At 40.1% G+C, this 23335-nt stretch overlaps 1 protein-coding gene across 2 annotated transcripts in view; it reads right to left on the bottom strand.

Moving 5' to 3' along the window:
* LOC145784508 (solute carrier organic anion transporter family member 4A1-like) overlaps positions 1-22468 on the bottom strand; it is a 45509-nt gene extending 23041 nt beyond the window's left edge. For both annotated transcript variants that reach the window (XM_082596338.1, XM_082596337.1), the window contains exons 1-10: positions 22128-22468; positions 7649-7780; positions 6887-7165; positions 6277-6392; positions 5550-5643; positions 4793-4881; positions 2612-2735; positions 1777-1949; positions 1087-1248; positions 359-537 (exon numbers count right to left, since the gene is read on the bottom strand). In XM_082596338.1, coding sequence (XP_082452464.1) covers positions 359-537; positions 1087-1248; positions 1777-1949; positions 2612-2735; positions 4793-4881; positions 5550-5643; positions 6277-6392; positions 6887-7165; positions 7649-7780; positions 22128-22228 — 1449 coding nt within the window. In that variant the 5' untranslated portion in view covers positions 22229-22468. The remainder of the gene's footprint in view (positions 1-358; positions 538-1086; positions 1249-1776; positions 1950-2611; positions 2736-4792; positions 4882-5549; positions 5644-6276; positions 6393-6886; positions 7166-7648; positions 7781-22127) is intronic.
* Positions 22469-23335: the final 867 nt, after the last annotated feature.

The raw sequence follows: 23335 nt of genomic DNA, 5'->3' as shown, positions 1-23335 counted from the left end.
TCGATGACAACTTACAGTAAGTGAAACTAAATTTAAAAAATGGAAATAGACAAAATTAAAAAAAGTGGCAACACTGAAGCCGGAGTCGGCCAGTTATAAACCGAGAAGTGGGACCCCTATATTTTTCGACCGACTTCACAGTCCTGCATTCTTGAAAGTGGACGCAATGGTTGGATCCTGCCTTCCTTGTGAATATTAAGTCTACAATTACCAGACATAGCCTAAGCCTGCATACAATAGTCAATGTCAAAATGGACTTTTTAGCTTCCCAAATAGGCTACAGGTTTTTCTAAAATCCCGTTAAACATTTACAAATGATGTAACCTAAACATCAAGTTCTAAAAGATTGAAGACATACGCCATTTTGAAAGTTTTGGCATCCAGCAAAGCAAGGCGAAAAGTAAGTTATTCCATCACTTCCACACACTGGCGAATATATGTCAGTTGTGCAGTTACAATTTTCATTGCATTGAGATTGAAACATTGTTGGCAACGTAACAGTGGTGTTTAAATACGGAACCGTCGCCCCAGCAAACTCTGCAACATAGATAAGCAAATAAGATCTTTCCTTATCAATGGGAAGACTGTTCTATTAAAACGCCCAGTCCGCCCCGCGATAGCTCAATTGGTCAGCGCGTGACTTCTGGAACGAAAAAGCTTCAATATCAAGCGGCGCTGGTTCGACTCTCGGGGTGTGCGCTTGAGCAACACATTCTAAGGACTGCTCTCCATTCAGCGTCGCCGAATGGATGGAATAATCCTCTGGCCAGAACACTTCAACAATCGGAAATTTCACTCTATCAATCTCGGTAACCGGCCCTGCGTCAAGAGCCTCTACAAGTATGCGAAACTACCGGGAATAACCAATCAAGGCTTTGTCAGTGCGAGGATAAAGATTCAAAAACCAAAAACAAACCAAAAAAATATTGGAGTATGTCGGTTTGACTCGAAACTAGTTTTGTTTGTCTGGAGTTCGAAACGGTGGTCTACGATTTACAAACAATTTTAGCACAAATTTATTTTAGATGCACAGCACAGGTTACAAAAATGTTAAATCAAAATTCGCAACTTCTATTCGAAACTTACTGGTATCTGGGCAAGTGACATAATAACCGATGGTACATATTAGAGCAGCTATAGTACTCATTATACAGAGCAACATAATTCTTTTCACAGATAGTTCAGCTTTGGAAACAATCAATCCGCCACTCACGAAAGCCGTAGATCCTCCCACAACAACCACTACTCCTGCAAAGTTTGATTGATTGTTTGTGGAGAATATTTATGACATAAAAATCATTTTCAACCGACAGATCTTAAATTATGTTAACTTTAACAAAAGTTAACGCAGTGAGTGCAGCTTAAGTGTGGCCAAGAGTGTAATAGTGTAAAATCTTTAGTTATGCTTAGTTCAGTTCAGTTGTGTTTTTTTATTTTTTTTATTTATTTTTATTGTAGTCCAGACAACATTATTGCTCTGACTTATTTGCACTGCTTTGGAAGATCACAATTTGTGCAGTTTTTAAAGTTTTTGATGCAACCTTACCTGGAATAAAACCTAGATCATTCAGAAATGAAACATCGCATGTTACTGGAATGGTAAAAATTGTAAAAATCGGTAAAAATGTAATAAGTCACACCTTAAACACACATGATGATGAAAAAGTAATAAAGTAGGCCATTGCTTATTGCCTTGAAACACCTTTTGAAGTCTCAGTTGTAATTTCATACTTTCATACAGGGAAAAAGAAACCAATTGAATTTTACATTGCTTACCAAGGTAGTGCGCTGCCTGAGTTGCGGTGATTGAGAAAACGGATTCAACGTACTTTGGGGAAAAAGCTGACATCCCAGAAATGAGGCCAAAGTCCAGGGCACTTGCTAATGACACTGAGACAAAAGCTGGATTGCGAAAAAGCATCATGATCGACTTAGGAAGATCTTTTATTCTGTATAATGAAAACACTTCAGATGTAGCTACTGTCAGGGCCGTTGAGAAGATTTGGGCCCGGCCCTCATCTCGGGTTAATTTTGGCCCGGAAACAATGAGATCCTTGGGCCTCAAGTCAAGATACGACTAAAAAGACTCTACATCCAAAGAATACATAGTGATTTTTTCAAGTTCCCGTATCCTTTGGACAGGATACGAGCCCATAAAATCAGTCCAGGACCAGGCTCAAAAGTACCCCCCCCCCTGTCAACGCTTCTGTGCAGGCTGCTGTAGTCAAAGTGCTGTGGTTAGGAACTGTGTTACATGAGGACATTTCAGATACCAGTTGCTTCTTCTGAATACTTCTTCGATTTAACTGCATCTTTATTTTTTATCAATAGATAGAAACGAGGCCCAGAAACGTGATGACACCAAAATCTCGTACTTTATATAGGGGTAATTTTGGACCATGATCCAGAATGATTTTAGGAGTCCATAACATTTGCAAAAGGCACAAAAACGTGATGGAACCGTCTCGTACTTTTTCTCAAAATTGTCTGAATTTGGGGTCCAAGACTCTCATTGCTCATTGGCTCAAATCATCTCAACGGCAATTGGGTGCATTTGTTTAGATTTTTCATTTGTTTGAAATACCCGTACCCTCTTCAAATAGCTCCTTACTTTTTTCCAAATTGTTTGTCTTTGGTTACCAGTCTGATTATTGTGTCTTGATGTAACTCAGTGGACCTACTTTGGTATGCATCGTTCGTGTTCGGTAAGTATTGGGGAAACATTAGGATTGGCACTGAAAATACAATACAGAATGAGTAAAAAGGCGAGTCCCATACTTGAATTCAAGCATCGGGGGATGAGAAGATAAGGTTCTCATACTAAGCCATAGGCACTAACGAGAGTAGGGTGGCCAGTTCCTTTCTCTCGGCCGCCTTTCCTTCAGCAAGTACGCCCACCCAACTTATTACACCCTGGGTAGAGGTGAGCGGTGTTTTTCAACAACCAGCTTAAGCCGGGAGTCGAACCAAGATTGCATAATTGGAAAGCGAGCGCCTTATCCGCTGCGCCATCCCACCTCACAGAACATGAGTAGCCTAGCTATTATGCAGGAGATTGATTCCGGACAAGAACATTCAACTTCGCTTACACAAAACTTTTTCTGTTATGACAGAGTGTTGTTGAGGATAAAGTGTAAGACAATCTTGTTTTGTGAACGCGATCATTTAAGTAAGTTTTTATGTAATACCAGACTAACAGATCTTTGAGCAATGGACTGGGGACTGGAAATGGGCTTGCGTGTGTCAAACTGGAATAAAATCATCAACAAAATAAAGTAAGTAACAGAGGTGGGCATCCGCTACTTTGAAAGTAACGCGCTATTGCTACTGCTACAATATGCCAAAAGAGTGGCGCTACCGCTATTTGCTACCAGACGATGAAAAGTAATGCGCTGCCGCTACTCGGACCAAAAGTAGTGCGCACTATTGCAGGCTCCTTCTGCAGGCTACGTTTGTCCTGAACTGACATCGGGAAGCTCTATTTAAGAACCTTGTAAAGTCAAAATAATCTTGAAAACAAATAATATCCCCTTTCAATACCACATTCATTTGCACCGCTGTTTTAGTCGTTATGGAAAATAAGTTCAAAGATAAAAAATCATTTTTATGCATCAGTGTTTCCATATTTTACTTGAAATTGGAAATTAGCAAATAGCGTAAGACTGGAGCAAATGTAGCGACTCTCTGCTACCACTACTTTGGGAAAAATGGTGTGTCGCTACTGCAGCCGCTGCTCTAACAAAAATATAGCGCCATCACCGCTATCGCTTCCAAAGAAGTAACGCACTAGTAGCGCGCAACTGTCCACGTCTGGTAATTAACTGTGACAGTACTGCAGCTAATGCAATAGATTAAGTTGACTTTTAGCAGCATTATCGTTGCTTACTTCACAATGTAAGCTACAGCAGATATTAACGACCTGTTTTAGCTTGATATTGCGAGTTCGTAACAAACCGGAATTCGCAACATCAGGATAAAACAGATCGTTATTATCTACATTGTGAAGGTTATAGCTGATGCTTTCTAAAGTAGCCTAATCAGGAGACTAAGACTACATAAAATAGACTTCAAACAATAAATACTATTAATACTACAAAAAGTGCTCAATGCCAAGGAAAAAGCCAAGTAAAGCGAATCACATCAAATATAGTTAGCCATGGCCACCTGAAGATATGGCCTGATTTGTCACATTTTGTAGAAATTTCTAGGTTTCTCTAACTTTGAGCGAACGTTTAAACAAATTTTTCTAAAAATTAGATTTTTACGCTTTCTTCATTCTTTTCCTCAGATGACACAATAGGTTTTAACATCCTCAGATGTTGAAAAACAAAGAAAATTTGATTTCGATGATTTTAGTCAGACTGTTATTTTTTCAATAACAGTCTGATTTTGCGTTTTTCAACTTGCTTTTTCTCATTTGCTACTGCTTCCTCAAGGCAACAAAAAAGTTGTATGTCATAAGGAAACCGCAAAAAGTAAAAACATCTCAAAAAATATCAGTCAAGCACTAGCAGGAGCTGTAATCAAAATCTGCAAAATGTGACAAATCAGGCCGCATCTACAGGTGGCCATGAGTTAGCCTACTATTCACTAAAAACCTCAACAGTCTGAAAGGGTAATCATCAGATTTTTAAGTGGTTCTTAGTGATTAGTAGCCTAACTATATTTGATGTAAAGTAGATTTCATGTTCATATCGACATTTGACTGATAAAAAAATCAAAGCCTGCAGAAACGAACTATTCTTGCTGCATGAGTAAGTTTTATGTAAATGTTATGTAAGTTTTCCCTTACCGCATAGAATCAAGAATAATAGTCCATGGAAAAGAAATCCAACCCACCATGCTCCTACCCAAGCTTCATCGGTATTTGTAATTGTTGGGCTGTTGAAAATAATTTATCAAAAATCATTTTTCAAACATAAAAAATTTAACCAACTCAGTGGCCGTCGCCTGCCGCATATAGTCACGTGGAGAGCAGTAGAACACTGCGTCTCTTCCTTTATTTAAAAAATTGCTATCATTGGTTCTTCACAACAAACGCTACAAAGTTAAGCCAAATATAATCATCTCATTTAGGGTCAGTGTTCCCTCCGAGAAAAGTTTATACAGCGCAAATAATTTTTTTATTGGCATTATGATTTTATGGCTGCGTTTGCAGAGTGGGGAATGATGTTTTTAATTTATGACGTTGGAAGTGCGCAAGAATCAAATTTCAATACGCAAGTGATCCAGTTTTACTGCGCAGTTGCGTACTGCGCAGTTGCGTACCTTAGAGAGAACACGGCTTTGGGTCGCGTTCACCCCAGGGCCATGGCGACAAGTCTCCAAGTGATTTTTTGGTCTCCCCACTCATAAAACTTATGTTGATAGGCCTAATAACAATAGGCCTATACAGTAATAACAAATAGTGTGTTTCCTCCAACGGTAAGAGTTCAACTGACTGGTACAGACGGTCTCTTGATAGTAGCCTATGTAGCATGAGTTAGTGGCATGATACTATAAAATTAGCTGCATAGCATAATAAGTTAGCCTGATAAATATGAGCTCACGTGCTTTGTATATCTGTATAAACCTTTAACATTAATCCTCCAACCAAATATCCAACAGCGGGTCCTAATGCTGCGGCAATTGAGAAATAAATGCCTGAAACAAAACGCGTTTATTCAAACAAACGATAGTTCATACAGATTTGAAAATCAACAGACTTTCAAGATAAAGTCGAGCGCTTCACCAACTGAGCAATCTGGCAAGATTTTGCTATTCTTGTAGGCAGGGGCGCCGGTGCCCTTTTGAGGTCATGTAAGCTACTACACATTTTGCAATTTAACAATTTCTGCTATTCGCTTTTAGCCTAATTATAATCTTTCATTTTTGCCTCAAAATAATATTCAGGACACAAAATTCTGTATCACAGTAGGCTATAGGTTATAATTATATCATTGTAATGTAACATAGCATGATGCCCTTCCGTGCCATTGTTCTTTATATACCTGACACTTGTATCATTACTCCATAATGTGCTGATAGATGAACATTATCGCTATATCATATCAAAACTTTAAAAAAAAAAAGGCTTTTTAGCCACAAAAGTGCTCTTTTTTCATAATCCTGCCCCCCAGTCAAAATCGTTCCGGCACCCCTGCTTGTAGGTAGGCAACTATGATTGTGATGATACAATGATTATGACAATACAATGAATGTGACAATTTTGTTGCAAAACTAAATCTATAATTACACTTAGGCTACAGTCTGATAGAATAGACATCCTAGACTCACTGTGATAAACAGACGAATCTTTCTTTCTAACATTCTCGTCCAAGTACGTCATTCCCAGCGTGTACAATGATGCTGTGCCACAGCCATTCAATGCGTGAGCGGCCATAAAGATATATCTTAATAAAAAACGTAAGTGAGATGAACCAATGGATGAACATAACTAAGAAACAATGACGTAGCCAGAAAGAAAAAGTTCAGGGAGACAATAGCAACTGTTGGGGGGGGATATTTTAATGCCTGAAATAAAAAGTTTGTTAAAAACATAGCTATTGAATTTTGCCAAACATTTATGAAGCTAATACAATGCATTAAACATGCAAACACAATGTCATTAAAACGTTGTAATATTAGCCCATCAGGCCTAAAAACATGTTCTTTTGCAGGGGCAAAACAAAATTTTGAGGGAACGATTACCCATCTCTCTTAACTCTTTGTGCCTATTTTCCTGCAAGAAAAGTGTTTTCTTTTTCAAAACTTTAGCCTAGCTAGGTACAAATAGAAAATAAATTAACCGTCAGCTGATCTTGCAGAAGTTTCCAATGCTACGTCTTTTCAACATTTAAAGACGTAAAGAGATGTAAAAATTTTAGCTTTGCTAGTTTGAATTTACTTGTACATGTTGTTGCTTTTGATTTTCAAATCCTCTTCCACTTTTCCTTTGCAAACTAAGTTAGATTCATCTTTCAAGCTCACAAAAACATACGGCCCAGATATAAAATGAGGCAGCGAAAATGTGATGCAGCCAATTGCCAACAGCACCACTCCCCATCCAATCCAGAGAGGTTTGTGACCTTTTCCCCCGACATACGTAATAAACGGAATGACAATACTTGAGGCAACGCTGTATGAGCTCAGTATGAAGCCAGTTTCTGTACTGTCAAGACCAAACCTAGAAATATTACAAAAAACGTATACTAAGTTATAAAAATCAACTGTGAAAAAACTGCAATTTAAAAAGAAATCATAAAAATTACTTTGTTAGAATATTACAATATATTCATCATGACAATGAAAAACAAGTCTACTTTGAAAAAGGGAAAAGCTCTAAGTTTTATGCGTCTTCTAAAATAAGTAATTCTTTTGTTAATACACCTATGCTGATAGCTTAAGAATAGACAAGTCTAATTCCTTTTTTATTCAAAGTACAGTAATCTATATAAGTTGTGAATTTAGAAAGATAGAGATTAAAACGGTCTCATAAACTTCCCACAGATGACAGATATGAACATGCAAATAGTAATGATGCTGTCGCTAAAAAACCCATTTTGACAAACTCAAAGTTAGAGATGTAGGCCAACTTTGACTTCACCATCTTACAAAAAAAAGCCAAAAAGGATTAAAGCAAAACTGAAATTAGGTTAAAGTCACCCACCTTTTTTGAATCGTTGTTAAGATAACGTTAATAAGGCCTGAAACAATAAATCCTTGGAAAAAACCTGCAACGCTAAACACAGCCAAAGCACACTTTGGTTTGGCAAACCGTTGAAGACAACGAATTGGAATTCTAAACAGAAAATAATGCTTTATGTTAACGTTGCTAACAAAAACGACCCAATTGAATAACACTGCTTCTATTTAACCAAACAAAAACAGTACAAAATGTCAATTCTAAACCCATGTTCAGCACATGCTTCGACAACTATAGCCTACTGCCTTCATCGGTCTTTTTTGACGACTCTGACCACGCCTAAATCCTTTCGACTTCACAGCCTTGTTTCTTGCTACAATCGGCTTCGGAGAAACATAGTTGATTTGATAGTCTTGTAGCTCCTGCGGGCTCTGCATGAGTCTTTTAAATATTGATTCTGGATCCGTATGTTCCATAGGCCTGCTGGCTCATAGTTTTTTTGCGTTGTGCACAAATCCTCATGCTTGAATTTCACAGAGCGCGTGCTTGCTCTCTCGCATTATGTTGCATTCACATGATTTTGCATCTATCTACGTTGTTAGTCTATTGTGTGTTGTGAGTAGGTCAACAAGTCTGGGTCATGTTTGCAATCTAAAAACTGGCTGTTAAGCTGCAACGTCCAGCGTCTTAATTTTTAGTATGAAAACTAGTAGGCATCCTTCCATCTTTTCAGATGATGGTAGGACTCTGGGTACGGCAGCTTCTCATGTGGCTCTGAAGTCCAATCCTGGCTACAATGTTGACTACTCTGAAGTCCAATCTAATTTCAATGTTGTTAAATGTGGTGTCCCACAGGGGTCAATCCTTGGTCCCTTGCTTTTTCTTCTTTATGTGAATGATCTTCCAAATGCATCTTCTTTTTCAACTACACTTTTTGCTGATGACTCAAACTTTCATATGTCAGATAAATGCCTGTCATCTCTCCAAAAAAATGTCAATAGAGAAATAGAAAAAATTGATGTGTGGATGAAATCCAATAAACTTTCATTAAATTATAGTAAAACTACTTATATGATCCTCTGCAACAGAAAAAGTGCAGCAGAAAATTTTAGTCTGTCCATTAGTGGCCGATCCATCGAAAGGAAGAAATGTATAAACTATCTAGGTGTAACTTTGGATGAGCGATTGACATGGGATAGTCATATTATTAATCTTAGAAAGCAGCTTGCAAAGGTCTGCGGCATAGCATTTAAGCTGAGATACATTGCCCCTTTAACAGTATTACGGGCTTTATATTATGCTTTGTTTCAATCCAAGATCCAATACTCGATTATAAATTGGGGACGAGCTAACTCTACATTGCTTGCTCCACTACAAGTGTTACAAAACAAGTTCATTCGATCCTGCTTATTTTTGCCGAGGTCAACAAATACAACTGTTCTTTATCACCAATTTAATGTGCTCAGAATTGACGATATTATTAAATTAGAAACTGCAAAATTTATGTACAAATTATGTGCACAAAATGCTGCCCCGGGCCTTTGCTGGCTGCTTTATTTTTGTAAATGAAATTCACCATCATAAAACCCGTCAGAACCAAAAAAATGATTTATATTTGCCTTCTACAACGTCAAACTCTGGTAAGAAGATGCTATGTTTTAATGGAGTGAAACTATGGAATCAAGTACCAAAAGAAATAAAAGAAAAGTCTTACAATGTTTTTAAATTTAAATATAAATGTTTATTAAAGAATTTGTACAATGATCACTCCTGAAACGTATCATCCGCTTATTTCTCTTCACAATATTTTTTTTATGTTGCCCTGTGTTATTCCATTGTTAATGTATTGTTAATTCCATTGTTAATTTTTACAAATTAAAGTGCTGGTATTGTGCTATTTATTATATACCGTATGTGTTAATGTTCTTAATTTTGGGTCTTTTGTTTAAATGTTTGGGTGGCAGCTGACTTTGGTGACCTTTTGGTCTTTCGCTGCCATCCTTGTTGCGCGAATTATTTGTGTTTATTGTGTTTTTGCTTTTTGTGTCTTTCTTTTTCGCCAACAAAACAAAAAATAAACTGAACTGAACTGGCGTGGCAGTCTCGTCCACAGTTTGGACATATGAAATCAGAGAAGTTCTGAGGCTGCTGTCTCTCTTTTCTTTTTTGTCTTCTTTGCTCTAGTTGCTTCCTCCGCCTCGACTGACCCTTTGCTACACCCGCACTGACTTCGTAGCGCCATCTGTTGCGATTTGCTGCGATCAGTTCCCAGCTGGCAGGGTCTATGTCAGTTAGCTTCAGGTCTCGTTTGCGAACGTCTCTGTAACGCAGTGCAGGTCGTCCTATTGGGCGTTTCCCTGTGGCAAGTTCACTGTACAGAATGTCCTTTGGAATGCGCCCATCCATGGGCTTCTAAATAGTAGTATCTGGACTGGAAACGCAGTGACCAACATGTGGCCAAACAGTTGGTACAACAGTTGGCCAACAGTGGGCCAACAGCCAAGTAACTAACCCTGTTGGCCCACTGTTGGCCAACTGTTGTACCAACTGTTTGGCCACATGTTGGTCACTGCGTTTCCAGTCCAGATACTACTATTCAGAAGTCCATCCTTCATTCTGGATACATGTCCCAACCAGCGTAGACGTCGCTGGCAGAGGAGAAGGTGTAATGCTCAGGGAGCAAAAACGTTCCAGAACAGTAGTGTTGGGTATTCTGTCCTTCCAAGAAATACCAAGAATGCGCCTCAAGCAACGAAGGTGAAAGCTTTCAAGGCGGTTTTCTTGTCTGGCGTAAGTGGTCCAGGACTCACTACCGCACAGCAGAGTACTAAGAACACACGCACGGTACACTTTGAGTTTTGTGTTAAGTGTCAAAAGATTATTGTCCCACACTCTCGCCCCGAGTTGAGTCATCACCCCGGCAGCCCTGGCTATCCGTCTGTCGATTTCCTTATCTAAGGACAGGTTACTGGTGACCGTTGAACCAAGGTAGGTGAAGTGGTCTGTCACTTTGAGCACTTCTGGTCCTATATGGTGATGACAGGTGGCTTGGGGACATCTTGGCCCATGACTAGCCTACTGTATGAAAACTAGTAAAAGTATTAACTCATGGTACCGTATGTAAGTCCGATAAAAGTTATGGAGTGAGTTGGTTTTCAATAATAAGTTAACTATATTATGTTTCAAGAAGTTTCAACGTGCAGTCGAACGTAGAAAAGTAGTTTCAATAGTTTTCAAAATGAGCAGTAGGCTATGCTTCAACTGTAGAAACTCTCGTCATGGGCTTCAGTTTCAAGGTTGATTTCAATTAGTTTTACACTGTGTTGTGACTTAATTTCGTCAGACCGGTCTTACGCTCTATTGCTCCGATGTGCCAAGTTGGCTTGTGTCATCGTAATAAACTACCACGAAGAATATAGACGCCGTTTTCTGTTCATCCCCACCATTACCGTGCTCGGGATGTCGTTGCTCTACTGCAGCTGTATATGGGTGACCAGTGGCGTACGCAGGGGGGGGGCCATTGGGCCATGCCCCCCCCCCCTAAAAATGGTTTAGTAGTTAACGACGTAGATTAAGGCATTTAATATGTTTTGCATTGCTCTGTCAAAGCAATCACTGTAACAATGTTGTTTTATAGACTAAGCCAATACGAAATACATGGCCCAATCCACCTACCCCACCCCAGGTATGCCAATGTAGAATAGTGTTCTGTAAGCCTATTATAGTGATTAGTGAGAGAAATGGATAAAGTCTAAACTAAAACCATACTCCTGGTCACAGCGGTAAACCATCATCTCTTCTTGGGAAAATTTTAACATAAAGTTCCCGAATCCGTTCGTCTGTATATAATGACCGAAGAAACACACACTTGAACTTCTTTTCAAACAGTGTATTTCTGTAAAATTAGCCCGAGGCTATCGAAAACGAGGGGGGTGCAACGCCGTACACCACTGAAAACTGTCACTACAGAACAGATTACTTGGATAAAAGACGGAACTTTTGTCCAGCTAGCAAGCACTAAGCCAACAGTTAAATGTGCGACTAACTCTCAAGCAACCATTTCACGAATGACCAGAATAGATATCAATATCTCAAATTCACGTAGAAAGTAACTGTGACGCAATAAATGAAGACATTGTCACGCAATTCAAAACAGGTGTCCAAAGCTAGTAATCCAATGTATTCATGTTTAAACAGGTTTCAAACCGAAACAGGCCCAAACAGGTCCAAACAGGTTTGACACAAGTCTTATTAACGATGGTGCAATTTTGGCACATTTTCTAGCAACTTCCATGACGTAATATTCAGTAGACTTGAACGGTTTTTATATGACGTTTGAATAGGTGAACCATTGTCTGGAACATAGCGGAACCTAGTTATGACAGTCTGACATGGCATAACTAAAAAAGAATTGACGACAATTGTGAGCCAATGAATAAAAACACATGATACACTAATTGTTTGAATCACTCACGTTTAAGTTAATAGGCAAATACAAAGGGCATGCAAAGAATGAACAGCAATAAGAATAAACACGACGATACATGAAATTGGTACCATAGGTACACGCTAAAATGACGCTATATACAATAGTTGCGATAATAACCGACTGTTCCGGGCTCAGACAAGGGTCGGCCACCGCAGACAAAACCAGGCTCAAACCCTAACACTTAGGTGTTCTTTACGGGGGCGAGGCACGAAATATCCCTCAACACGTAGTCTACTTTCACTTTCCCCGTACGGTACTCTCATCATAGTTGCAGACGGCAACTTTGGCTCTACGAACCACAGGCTTCCCTTTCCTAATTTGTGGAACTACCTCATGCACCCTCCCAAGTTGATACTTCCCACGTTTACCAATGTCTTGGAGAGAACCTACCACTACAAGTTGACCAGGCTCCAAATTCTCGGCCATTTTTAGCCATTTTTTCCGGCCCTGAAGACCTGGCAAGTAAAAATCGATCCATTTACTCCAAAACTGCTGAGAAAGTGACAAATTGAACCGATAATCCCTTCTTAATTGGTCACGATCATGTGGTTGCCCAACAGCACAGTATGGGTCTAAGTATGGGGTCAAAAGTGAGGCAGGGGTGATGACAGTAAAATCCCTAGGGTCGTCACTCAAAGGTACCAAAGGGCGTTCGTTCACGATCCGAACGGCACTGCCTGTGTACGTAAGCAGTTCAATAAAATTGGGCTTACGAATTGAAGAGTCCAAAATGTGAAAAAATGCAATTTTAAATTGTTTAACCATTGCCTCCCAGGCGCCACCTTGCGCCGGAGCATACGGAGGTATAAAGTCCCAGTTTATCTCTCTCTGTCTCAGGGCGTTGTGAAATTCAGCTGATTCTATCAACTCGGGTAACTTCTTAGATGCTGCCTGAAAGGTACTTCCATTATCGGAATAGATAGCATTAACCTGCCCACGTAAATCTGTAAACCTTGTAAAGGCAAGTAAAAAATCACTCAGCGACAATGACGTAACCAGCTCAACATGAATAGCGCGAGATGCCATACATGTGAATAAGAGTCCCCAAGCTTTTTTGTGACTCCTACCTTCAACAAAGGTCAATGGTCCAAGATAGTCTAAGCCGCAATCAAAAAAGGGTTTCCTATGGGCAGTTGTGCGAGACAAAGGTAAATCAGACATGAGCTGCCTTATAGGCCGAGCTTTCTCAATCGCACATACACCACAATCATTAAGATACCTCTTCACGGAAGCATTACCATTAGCGATCCAAAACTTCTGTCGCGTAGACAACAAAGTGTGCTGTACTCCACAGTGCGCATTTCGATTATGATGCGACAGTACAACAAGCCTAGTGAAGGGGTGTTTCGAAGGCAAAACAATCGGATGCTTTGCTTCTAGAGAAATCTCGGGAGAATTACTTAAGCGCCCTTCAATGCGGATTACACCAGCATCATCTACACAAGGTCTGTACTTTTTAAGTGAACGCAATTCTTTCAAGCGTTCCTTCTCACGTTGCGAAGCGCCAACACTACCCCGCTTTATCACTTCCTCAAGTGCATCCGGCGATCGTTTGGTCATTAAATGTAACACATCGCCATACACGCTTTTCTGAACAAACTTCACAGTTAAGTCTAAGGCTCTATTAAGATAAGAGGCGTCCAGTTTTGGCTTCATAAAGCTACGCTTTCTCGTTTTACAGCACAAAAATTCAACAAAGGCAACCAAATAAGCAATTCTCTTTTTCATAACATACAAAGAAGGTGCGGCCTCGATCAATCTGTGAAGGCCACCCTGTCCAACGTCAAGCGACCCCTCTTCGTCACGAAGATATAGGCTATGGACAGGTACTGGAGTGGGGTTTTCTACAGATGGAATTTCTTCACACTGATAGAGAAGACTAGAACCATTTAACCACAACTCTCAAAACTCTTTCTTTGTAATAAGATTTGGCCTTGTGCCAACATCAGCTGGGTTCATATCGGTAGGGCAAAAACGCCAATCCTGGGCTCCAGACAACAATAAAATATGCTCAACTCGACGCGTAATAAACTTATTCAAACGTAAATCAGGGTTTTTAACCCACTGCAACACAGTCCGAGAATCACACCAAAAATACTTACTGCAGTCGGGCATCTTCAATGCCTCGTAGGCCTGCTTCACGAGTCTTGCTGTATTTAAAGCGGCAACAAGCTCTTTCCTAGCTATCGGCCAAGAAAACTGATTTTTTACAACAATGGTAGATTTACCCAGAACGAAAGACACACTCGGAACTCCGTTAACCAGTCTACGTAAGTAAACAACAGAAGAGAAAGCTTGATTCGAAGCATCACTAAACCCATGCAATTGATATGAAACAATATCATCCGGACTGCACACACCAGAGTTTGCAAAATACCATCTCGGTAACGAAAAATCCTTAAGCAGGTCCAAAGAGCGAAGCCACGACTCCCACTCTTTAACAAAGCTATCAGGGACCTCGGTGTCCCAATCAAACTTGTCTATCGCCAATTGCTGAAGTATAAGTAATTTTGAAGCCTAGCGGATCAAAATTTTGTCCAAGCTGACTGAGCATACTTCGGCGCGTGTGTTTAGCTAAGGGCTTTAAGGAACATGCGATACGCATCTCGTCAGACTCGGTTTGCCACACACAACCCAATGTCTTCGCTGATGGCAAAGTCATATTTTCAGTCTGAAAGTCAATGTCACGAATCAAAGGTGAAAGCATCTCATTATCCAAATTTGACAAGACAATCATAGCCTCCTTGTTAGCACTCCACTTAACAAGTTTAAACCCACGGCTATCAAACAAAGCAATTGATTCATGAGTGATTTGCTGAGCTTCCTCTAAGCTATCAGCCGAAAATATAAAATCATCCATGTACATATTATCTGCAATATTGCAGAGAGTTAGTTCACCAGCACCGCTGGGGTTCTGCTCGATCATTTTCTTTATAGCCAAGCAAGCGATATATGGGCTACTCTTTATTCCCCAAGGGTGTACACAAAAACGAAATGGTACAATCTTTCCACTTTCAAGGTCATCATCTTCAAACCACAATATACGAAACAAATCTCTCTGCGACTCAGGTAACTTTATTTGAAAGAAGCATTTAGTCACATCAGCCATGAGACCAAATCTACCAAGCCGAAATCTAGCCAAGACATCTACCAGAGGGTTTAACAAGTCAGGACCCGAAAACATTACATCATTAACACAAGTTCCTCGAAATTCAGACTTGCCATCGTAAACAATACGCTTTTTTAATTGTGACGTCACAAAGTATGGTAAATACCATTCAAATCCCTTGACATTTCCTGCTTCACCAGCACGCTCAATATAGCCATTAGATTTAAGATCTTTCATGGTGTCAGTAAGGAAATCACGAAGTTCAGGTTGTTTTAAAGCCTTCTTCCTTAAAGCAGCAGCTCTATCTGACGCCAACACAAAATTGTTAGGTAAATCAATATCTTCCTTCAACGGTACAGGTATCTCAAATCGACCATCTTTCAACTCAATATTCGGTTCGACAAGTTCTCTAGCCAAAATATCATTGCGAGACAATTCACAGGTTTCATTTTGCAAAGTCAAATCCTGAATGACTTTATTCAGGTCTGCTATTTCCATATCACGAGACTGAATTTTACGCTGAAAGCCAGAGATGACATCCGACTCTGAAGACGTCTGCACTCTGCACACTTTAGCAACGCTTTCAACTAAGGGTGACTTACCACCACAAGCCAACCAACCGAGAGGAGTGAGTAAAGCATGCGGTTCACTGCGATTTTCACCAACACGTTCTTCTTTTGCCCACATCAAATAAGCGTTGTCGTTTCCAATCAGTACATCTACAGTACTACAATCATTCAAATGAAACATATTCACGTCATGAAAATGACGGAAACTACTTTAAATCCTGCTTATGTGGTAAAGTCTTAACATCGTCAGCCCAAGCTGGGTTAACCACCGAAGTTATATCACAAAACAGTTCATTCGTCTCTAACGACTGAATGTTGAGTTTAACAAGTTCAGCACAAGTAGGTTTCTGACCAGCCAGAGTATCCATTTTAAACGACGCTTTATCATACGGTTTAAGACCAAGTTCGCACACCAAATCACTCGAAACAAACGTCAACTGCGAACCAGGATCATGCTGACAATACACCAACTTCGATTTGTCAGTCATTGGATTCAAAACACGAGCAGCAGTAACGCGGTTAAAAGCTGCTTTAACATTTCCAATCTTAACATTACGCACAGGAACTCTGGCACCAGCCTCATCTTTACCGACAAAATCCAGAGAATCACGTGACGTCACATAAAAATCATGCAGAAGAAAATAGTGTTTCCTATCGTTGGTAGGTCCACACTTACGACAGTTATTTGCATGATTACAGTCTCTAACCATATGCTGGCGCAAACAATTCAAGCATTTGCCAGCTTTCACAATGACATCTCTCCGATCTTTAGGTGTCAAGCGCAAAAATTCTTTACAATTAGACAAAAAATGATATTCAACTTGACCACGTGACGAACAACAAATACATGCCGGCAGGTCTTTTCGTCTAGCCTCACCACCGCGCGGTGCGCCAACAGCAGTCGAGTACTGCGAACTTCCTGACATGACATTATCATGGGGTTTTACCGACGTCTGCCTAACCGGACATGAAGGCAATTTTCCTTTGCCAAACTTTTTAAAATGCTGCGACTCACCAGAATCGCCCATTAGCATAATGCTAAAATCAGTCGACTTACGCGTTTCCTCCCGTACTACAAAATCAAACAAACTCTGAAAAGTAGGTTCCTCAGTGCTACCATACTGATCACCTAAAAAGTCAAGATAACGCTGCTTAGCGTCAAACGGGAGTCGCTTAGCCAAATCCAAAACAAAACGTCCTTCTAATTTATCACGCTGACCATAAGCTTTCGCGTAAAGCAAACACTGCGACAATTCATCTTTAAACTCTTTCAAATCACTGGAAGAGATCGAAGTCAATTTGCTACCATAGCGATACTTTCTAATTTCTGGTTCTGCGAAAAGACCTCCACGAACTCCAAAACGTTGGGACAAGCGAGCTAACGACATTTCTATCCTGTCTTCCTCTGACAAGCCAGGAGTGTCGGAAACCAAATTAGCAATCGTTTGTGCAGCTGTTCTAACACAAGCTGCTTGCAACAAAGTCAAACGAGTTCCCTTAAAGGGCGAAGCTGCCATCAAGGCCATAACACGATTTTTAAAGAAGACAAATGGCATATTATTACCATCGTAACCAATCAAGGCCGCCTTATCGAAGAACGTCCTACTATTTTGGTATTCAAAAAAGCAATCCTGCTGTTGAGAACTCGATTTAGCGGGAGAAGACAAGCTATATCCCTTAAGGGGCTGAGTCACATGCACAGCCCGATCACGATCCTCACACACGTTAAAATCAGGAGACGCGATACGCCTCTCACAACCACCCAAATTACGTGTAGCTGGGCGATCAAAAACTAGCGGCGCTGAAAACTGTGAAGGGGGCATAGCATTACTGCTAATGGCGGCCCCGTGACCTGTACGCTCTGGGGGAGGAGTTCGGTTGTAATTTGCAGACCTTGGCTCTACAGACTTCGGAAGACCCTTAGCCGCGGCCCTGAGACCTCCTGAAACAGCTGGAAAACATGTGGATTGTACAGGTCTACTTACAGATTGAACAGGCGTCTGGAAAAGGTTAGGTAAATTAAACTGCGATTGATGTTCACTTCTGGAATGCCTAGAAGAGCCCTTCCTAGAGCTACGCCGGGAGCCCAACTCAGAACGATATTCAGCTAAAACTACCTCTTTACGTTGTTCGGCCCTCAACTGAGCGTCTTTGAGTGCGTACTCAGCAGCTCTAGCTTCGGCTCTTGCGGCGGCCTCAGCAGCTCTCGCTTCGGCCTCAGCTCTCGCGGCAGCCTCTGCTCGTGCGGCCTCAGCTCTCGCGTCGGCCTCAGCTCTCGCGGCAGCCTCTGCTCGTGCGGCCTCAGCAGCTCTCGCGGCAGCCTCTGCTCGTGCGGCCTCAGCTCTCGCGTCGGCCTCAGCTCTCGCGGCAGCCTCAGCTCGTATGGCCTCAGCTCTTATGGCCTCAGCTCTTGCGATGGCCTCAGCAGCTCTAGCTTCGGCCTCAGCTTGGATCTGGAGCTCCTCTCGTCTTAACTGTAGGTTAATTTGTGCAACTATCCGTGACGAGCTCTCAGACATCCTAGTGCTTACATTTGAGGCGCTATCCTCAGGATGTATGTCAGCATCCAACCTATCTGAGAACTCACTTTCTTTTTGTTCGAAGTTATTTTTTAACGAGTTAAATTCGGGATCTACCCTATCACGAAGTTCTGCTAAGATTGCAGAGTTAAAAATTTTACTCAAGAGAGCATGGAAATGCCGTAATTCCTCTTCTAAAGTAGATAAGTTAGATCGAAAATTTAACAGTTCCTGCTTATCACTCAAAGAACCTAGGGCCACAGAAAGTTTCCCAATTTGAGTCAAAATATCCCGTCTAAGATGCCGGGCCTCTCGAACTGACTTAGCCTCATCGTTAATGGGTCCCTCCCCAGAATGGCCTGCCCGACCGCAAAGAACATCATCAGGCTTAAACTCAGTCGAGTCGACGGCGGTCGAGTCCCTGTCACCACCGAGTGTAGACATATTAAATGTTGGGGCTAAATTTTACAATTAAAAAATTAAGTTACACAAACACACAAAATTATTACAGTAGTTATAAAAAACTTAACTGCAAAGACCGTAAAATATACAAAAAAGAATTTAAATGCACGATACCGTAGCTGTACGAGTATGTGAAGTCCAAACGTCCACAAAACTTGCTTGGATTCTTCGACTTGAATCTTCAAGCACAGATGGATTGCCTTTAATCTTCTTTCTTGCCAATGAATGTCAAAGTTATTTTTCTTCAGTACCAACCGAGAAGAAATGTCTCCAAGTTTCTTTGCTTCTGTAGACTACCAACCAATAAGATCTTCTTTTATTATTTCTTTGCTTTTGTAGCCTACCAACCAACAACTTCGTCTTTTATTTTTTGCTTCTAAGTGCTTCTGTGCCAAACACTAGACAGAGAATCGTCTTTTATTTTTTATGGTCACAGCGGTAAACCATAATCTCTTCTTGGGAAAATTTTAACATAAAGTTCCCGAATCCGTTCGTCTGTATATAATGACCGAAGAAACACACACTTGAACTTCTTTTCAAACAGTGTATTTCTGTAAAATTAGCCCGAGGCTATCGAAAACGAGGGGGGTGCAACGCCGTACACCACTGAAAACTGTCACTACAGAACAGATTACTTGGATAAAAGACGGAACTTTTGTCCAGCTAGCAAGCACTAAGCCAACAGTTAAATGTGCGACTAACTCTCAAGCAACCATTTCACGAATGACCAGAATAGATATCAATATCTCAAATTCACGTAGAAAGTAACTGTGACGCAATAAATGAAGACATTGTCACGCAATTCAAAACAGGTGTCCAAAGCTAGTAATCCAATGTATTCATGTTTAAACAGGTTTCAAACCGAAACAGGCCCAAACAGGTCCAAACAGGTTTGACACAAGTCTTATTAACGATGGTGCAATTTTGGCACATTTTCTAGCAACTTCCATGACGTAATATTCAGTAGACTTGAACGGTTTTTATATGACGTTTGAATAGGTGAACCATTGTCTGGAACAACTCCATACTGGGATATCATGAAGACGTCTGGGATATCAATGGCCAGTGGCGTAGCCAAGGGAGGGAGGGGGTTACAACCCCCCCCCTTTGGCACGCGTGTGACGTCACGATATTGGGAATGATGCTTTCAGTCTCTTTATGCTCGGGAATGATGCTTTCAGTCTAAAAAAAACTTGCCTAATTTTAAACAAAACTGCATTAAAAGAGCGAGTTTTGCCAATACCAAACATTACATCTCAGCCAGGAATTAACAACAAGAAAACATAGAGACTTAGCTTTATTTCCGAAAAATGTCGAAGAAAACATGATCTTATCCTTTTGCTATGCCACCTGACAGCACCATTTTACAGGAATATTCATACCCACATTTTTGTTGAAAATGCTGTCAGAATGCACCAAATTCAAAGTAATTTTTCAAAATTTTCTGGGGGAGGCCCCCCAGACCCCCCGCCGCTGGGTGTCGTCTTAAGCAAAAACGCCGTCGGGCTTCGCCCGCCGGTCGTCAAAGCCCCCCCTTTCAAAATTCCTGGCTACGCTACTCTCAATGACCCCCCCTTGAGAAAATCCTGCGTACGCCACTGTGGGTGACCCATCTTTAAATAGTGCCTCTACAGTTTTAATGTCTATGGACAGAGGCTTCACCGTCATGGTAAGAGAATCGCAATTAATCGCTTTTCTGGTGAGTAACCTAGGCTACTCATCCTTGTGCTAACAGCTATAGGAAGAACGCTCCTTTTTACACACTGTTCTTTCTGGTGTTGGAGATTTCTGTGCATTTTGCTTCGAGTCGACCAAAAAACGAAACTGATAGATTGGTAAAGCTTTGGTAGAGAGTTCGCTTTGTTATAATTATACCACAAACATTATCTTCTAATTCTCACTTTTATGTTGGCTATATTGCAGATGTAGCCTAAATTAGGTTAGGCTATATCTGACAAGGACAATACGACGCATCGAAAATGTTTGAAAGTTTGTTTCATATTTTTTATTTATTTTTTACGTAGCCTAAATAAAAATATGATTTCCACTAACGTTACTCAACTTTGTGTGTTTGCGATGAAACGAAACTCTTCACCAAAAAAACTTATTTTGAAATGAAATAAAATTGAAAAAATAAATTTTGTGTTGAAGTGAAGTATTGCAGGAGAACTTTGTTTCAAAGAGCCCTAACCTAGGCTACAGCACTTGTTGAATAAAAAAAACTGGCTTGATTGATTGAATCTTTGTCCTCGGACTGGGAAAGTGTCTTTTAGAACTTAATCTTGGCAGTTTTGCATACTTAGCCTATAGAGGCTTTGAACAATTATTTGATCTTCCATGAATGAGTAGGCTACATATTCCATGAATACTGAAATATTTATTTACGTTTGAGAAATAACAAAGCTTTGATGGTAGATAGTTTGCTTTGTTGAACCTTAGACAGACAAAACAAAGTAACTTTAAACAAGTTTAACATGTTTTATTACAGTGAGATGTAACATATGGAAGCCTTAAGAATCAAACGTAATAGTCCGTCACCCAACAGGCAGTTATTTTCCTTTGGTTCATCGTACCTTTTGTGCGTGTTCTAATAATTGTTTGTCACATGCCTGTATTTCACAGTTCAAGTGATCTGTTTCCCGCCGTATAATTTACTCGTATTCATTCGTGTATCACTTGTTCAGTTTGTGCTTTTCAGTCCGGAGTGTCGTTACAGTTATAGTGTAGCCTATAGGCTAGTCAGGTTTAGGCTATTTTATAATTTTCTTTTTAGGCTATGTAGGCTGCCGTATTTGCAGATTGAAGTAATTCCTGATGAGGACACACGTAGCCTAGGCCTACATGTCGAAAACGTTTGAGTTGATTTTTTAAATACGTAATAGCCGATCTCGATCTTTAGTCATGTCATATGGAAGTGAGAGCTGGACCTACAGCAAAGAAATTCACAAAAAAATTAATGCTTTTTAACTCTGGTGCTACAGAAGAGTACTAAAAGTAGCATATAAAAAGCACATTACAAAAGAAGCAATTAGAAAAAGAACTGGAGTGCAAGAAAGATGGGCAAACGACTTAATTAGGAACACAAAAGATGAAATCAGCGGGACATAATTTGAGAAGATCGGCAGGACAGCTACATCAATTGGTTATTGAAGGTATGGTGGAAGGAAGGAGGTGAAGGGGAAGAAGGAGACCAACTTGGAGAGATGATGTAAAACAGTGGGCTATCTTGTCAAGCATCGGAGAACCAAAAAGAGCAGCGGAAGAACATGACATGTGGAAGAAAATGACAGCCAGCCTTCGGATCGGAGATGGCACGTGATGATTTAAGAAAACAAAAAATAACAAAGTTTCCAACCTTTCCTTTATTTTGCAACATCCATAATTCACTTGGCAGCCGCACATTTCATCCAAATCTTCGTCTGCTACTTGTCTCGAAGAAGTTTCCTCTATTGACATTTGATTTGATCGTGTTCAAAATCTCAGGGTAATTTGCTGCAGTTTTAAGAAAGACAAAACATATCACACCAATTTTATCGAAAGTGAAATTTTATAACTCTAAACATGTTAAAACACGTTTTTTCTGAAAAATATAATTTTCAATTACGGTAATAACAAAAACATTTTGATATTTTTTGTAGCCACCATTGCCATCAGCTTTTTGGAATAACCTAATCTTCAAGCAATTGAGATCATGACGGATAATCACCTAAAAAAAATAGTATAAAAATTTGACAAAAAATACACCAGTTTGCTGAGCTATGATGATGTAACTGAGCTCACTGTTCAACAATAATTGTTTGCATGTGCGTCATTGCAAATTGCAAGGCCTCTTGCAATCCCAGTTTGCAAAATAAAATGTGACCGAAACCGCTTGAGAGCGCTGTTTGAAAACAGTTATTATTGGAAGTCCAGGAAAAGGTTTATTGTTTTGTTTGTATACTACGGAGAGAGAGAGAGGAGTCGAGGACTGTTATTATTAACTTTCACTGTTATGATATGTGCATTGGTACTGGTAGTCTAGCTCTTGTGTAAGCTGTGCTTGTACTCTAGTCAAAAAACATAACCAGTAAAAAAGTGGAAAGTTGTTCACTGTGCATAGTAATATTGACGAATACACCATTAACAAAGTTACCTTAACTGTCTGCTTTAGCCTCAAGTGAGATTTTCAAAAAGTTTGCATATTGATATTATATTTTTATGCAACCAAACATTTATAAGCAAGTGTCAGAAAGCAGCCTACAGTACATAGCCTACCTACGGTTAATATAATTTTTGCAATTTTTGCTTCATGTAGCACAAGCAGAAATATTGTTTAAACAACATCTTTTAAATCATGGCACAAATAGAATTACTGTTTATGTTTTAATCACCTCAGCGGCTGAGTGGTTATCACCTTCCCCTCTGGGTCTGATAGATTACTGTTTATGTTTTAATCACCTCAGCGGCTGAGTGGTTATCACCTTCCCCTCTGGGTCTGATAGATTTGAGATTGATTCCAGCTTGAGTCAAATCAAAAACTTTAAAAAGAGTATTATACCGATTGTGTTCTTCCTTGCATAATGC

Source organism: Aplidium turbinatum, chromosome 15 (assembly GCF_918807975.1).
Source record: "Aplidium turbinatum chromosome 15, kaAplTurb1.1, whole genome shotgun sequence".
NCBI lineage: Eukaryota > Metazoa > Chordata > Ascidiacea > Aplousobranchia > Polyclinidae > Aplidium > Aplidium turbinatum.
The sequence above is the reverse complement of the archived record's forward strand: the minus strand, read 5'-3'. Positions and strand labels throughout refer to the sequence as shown.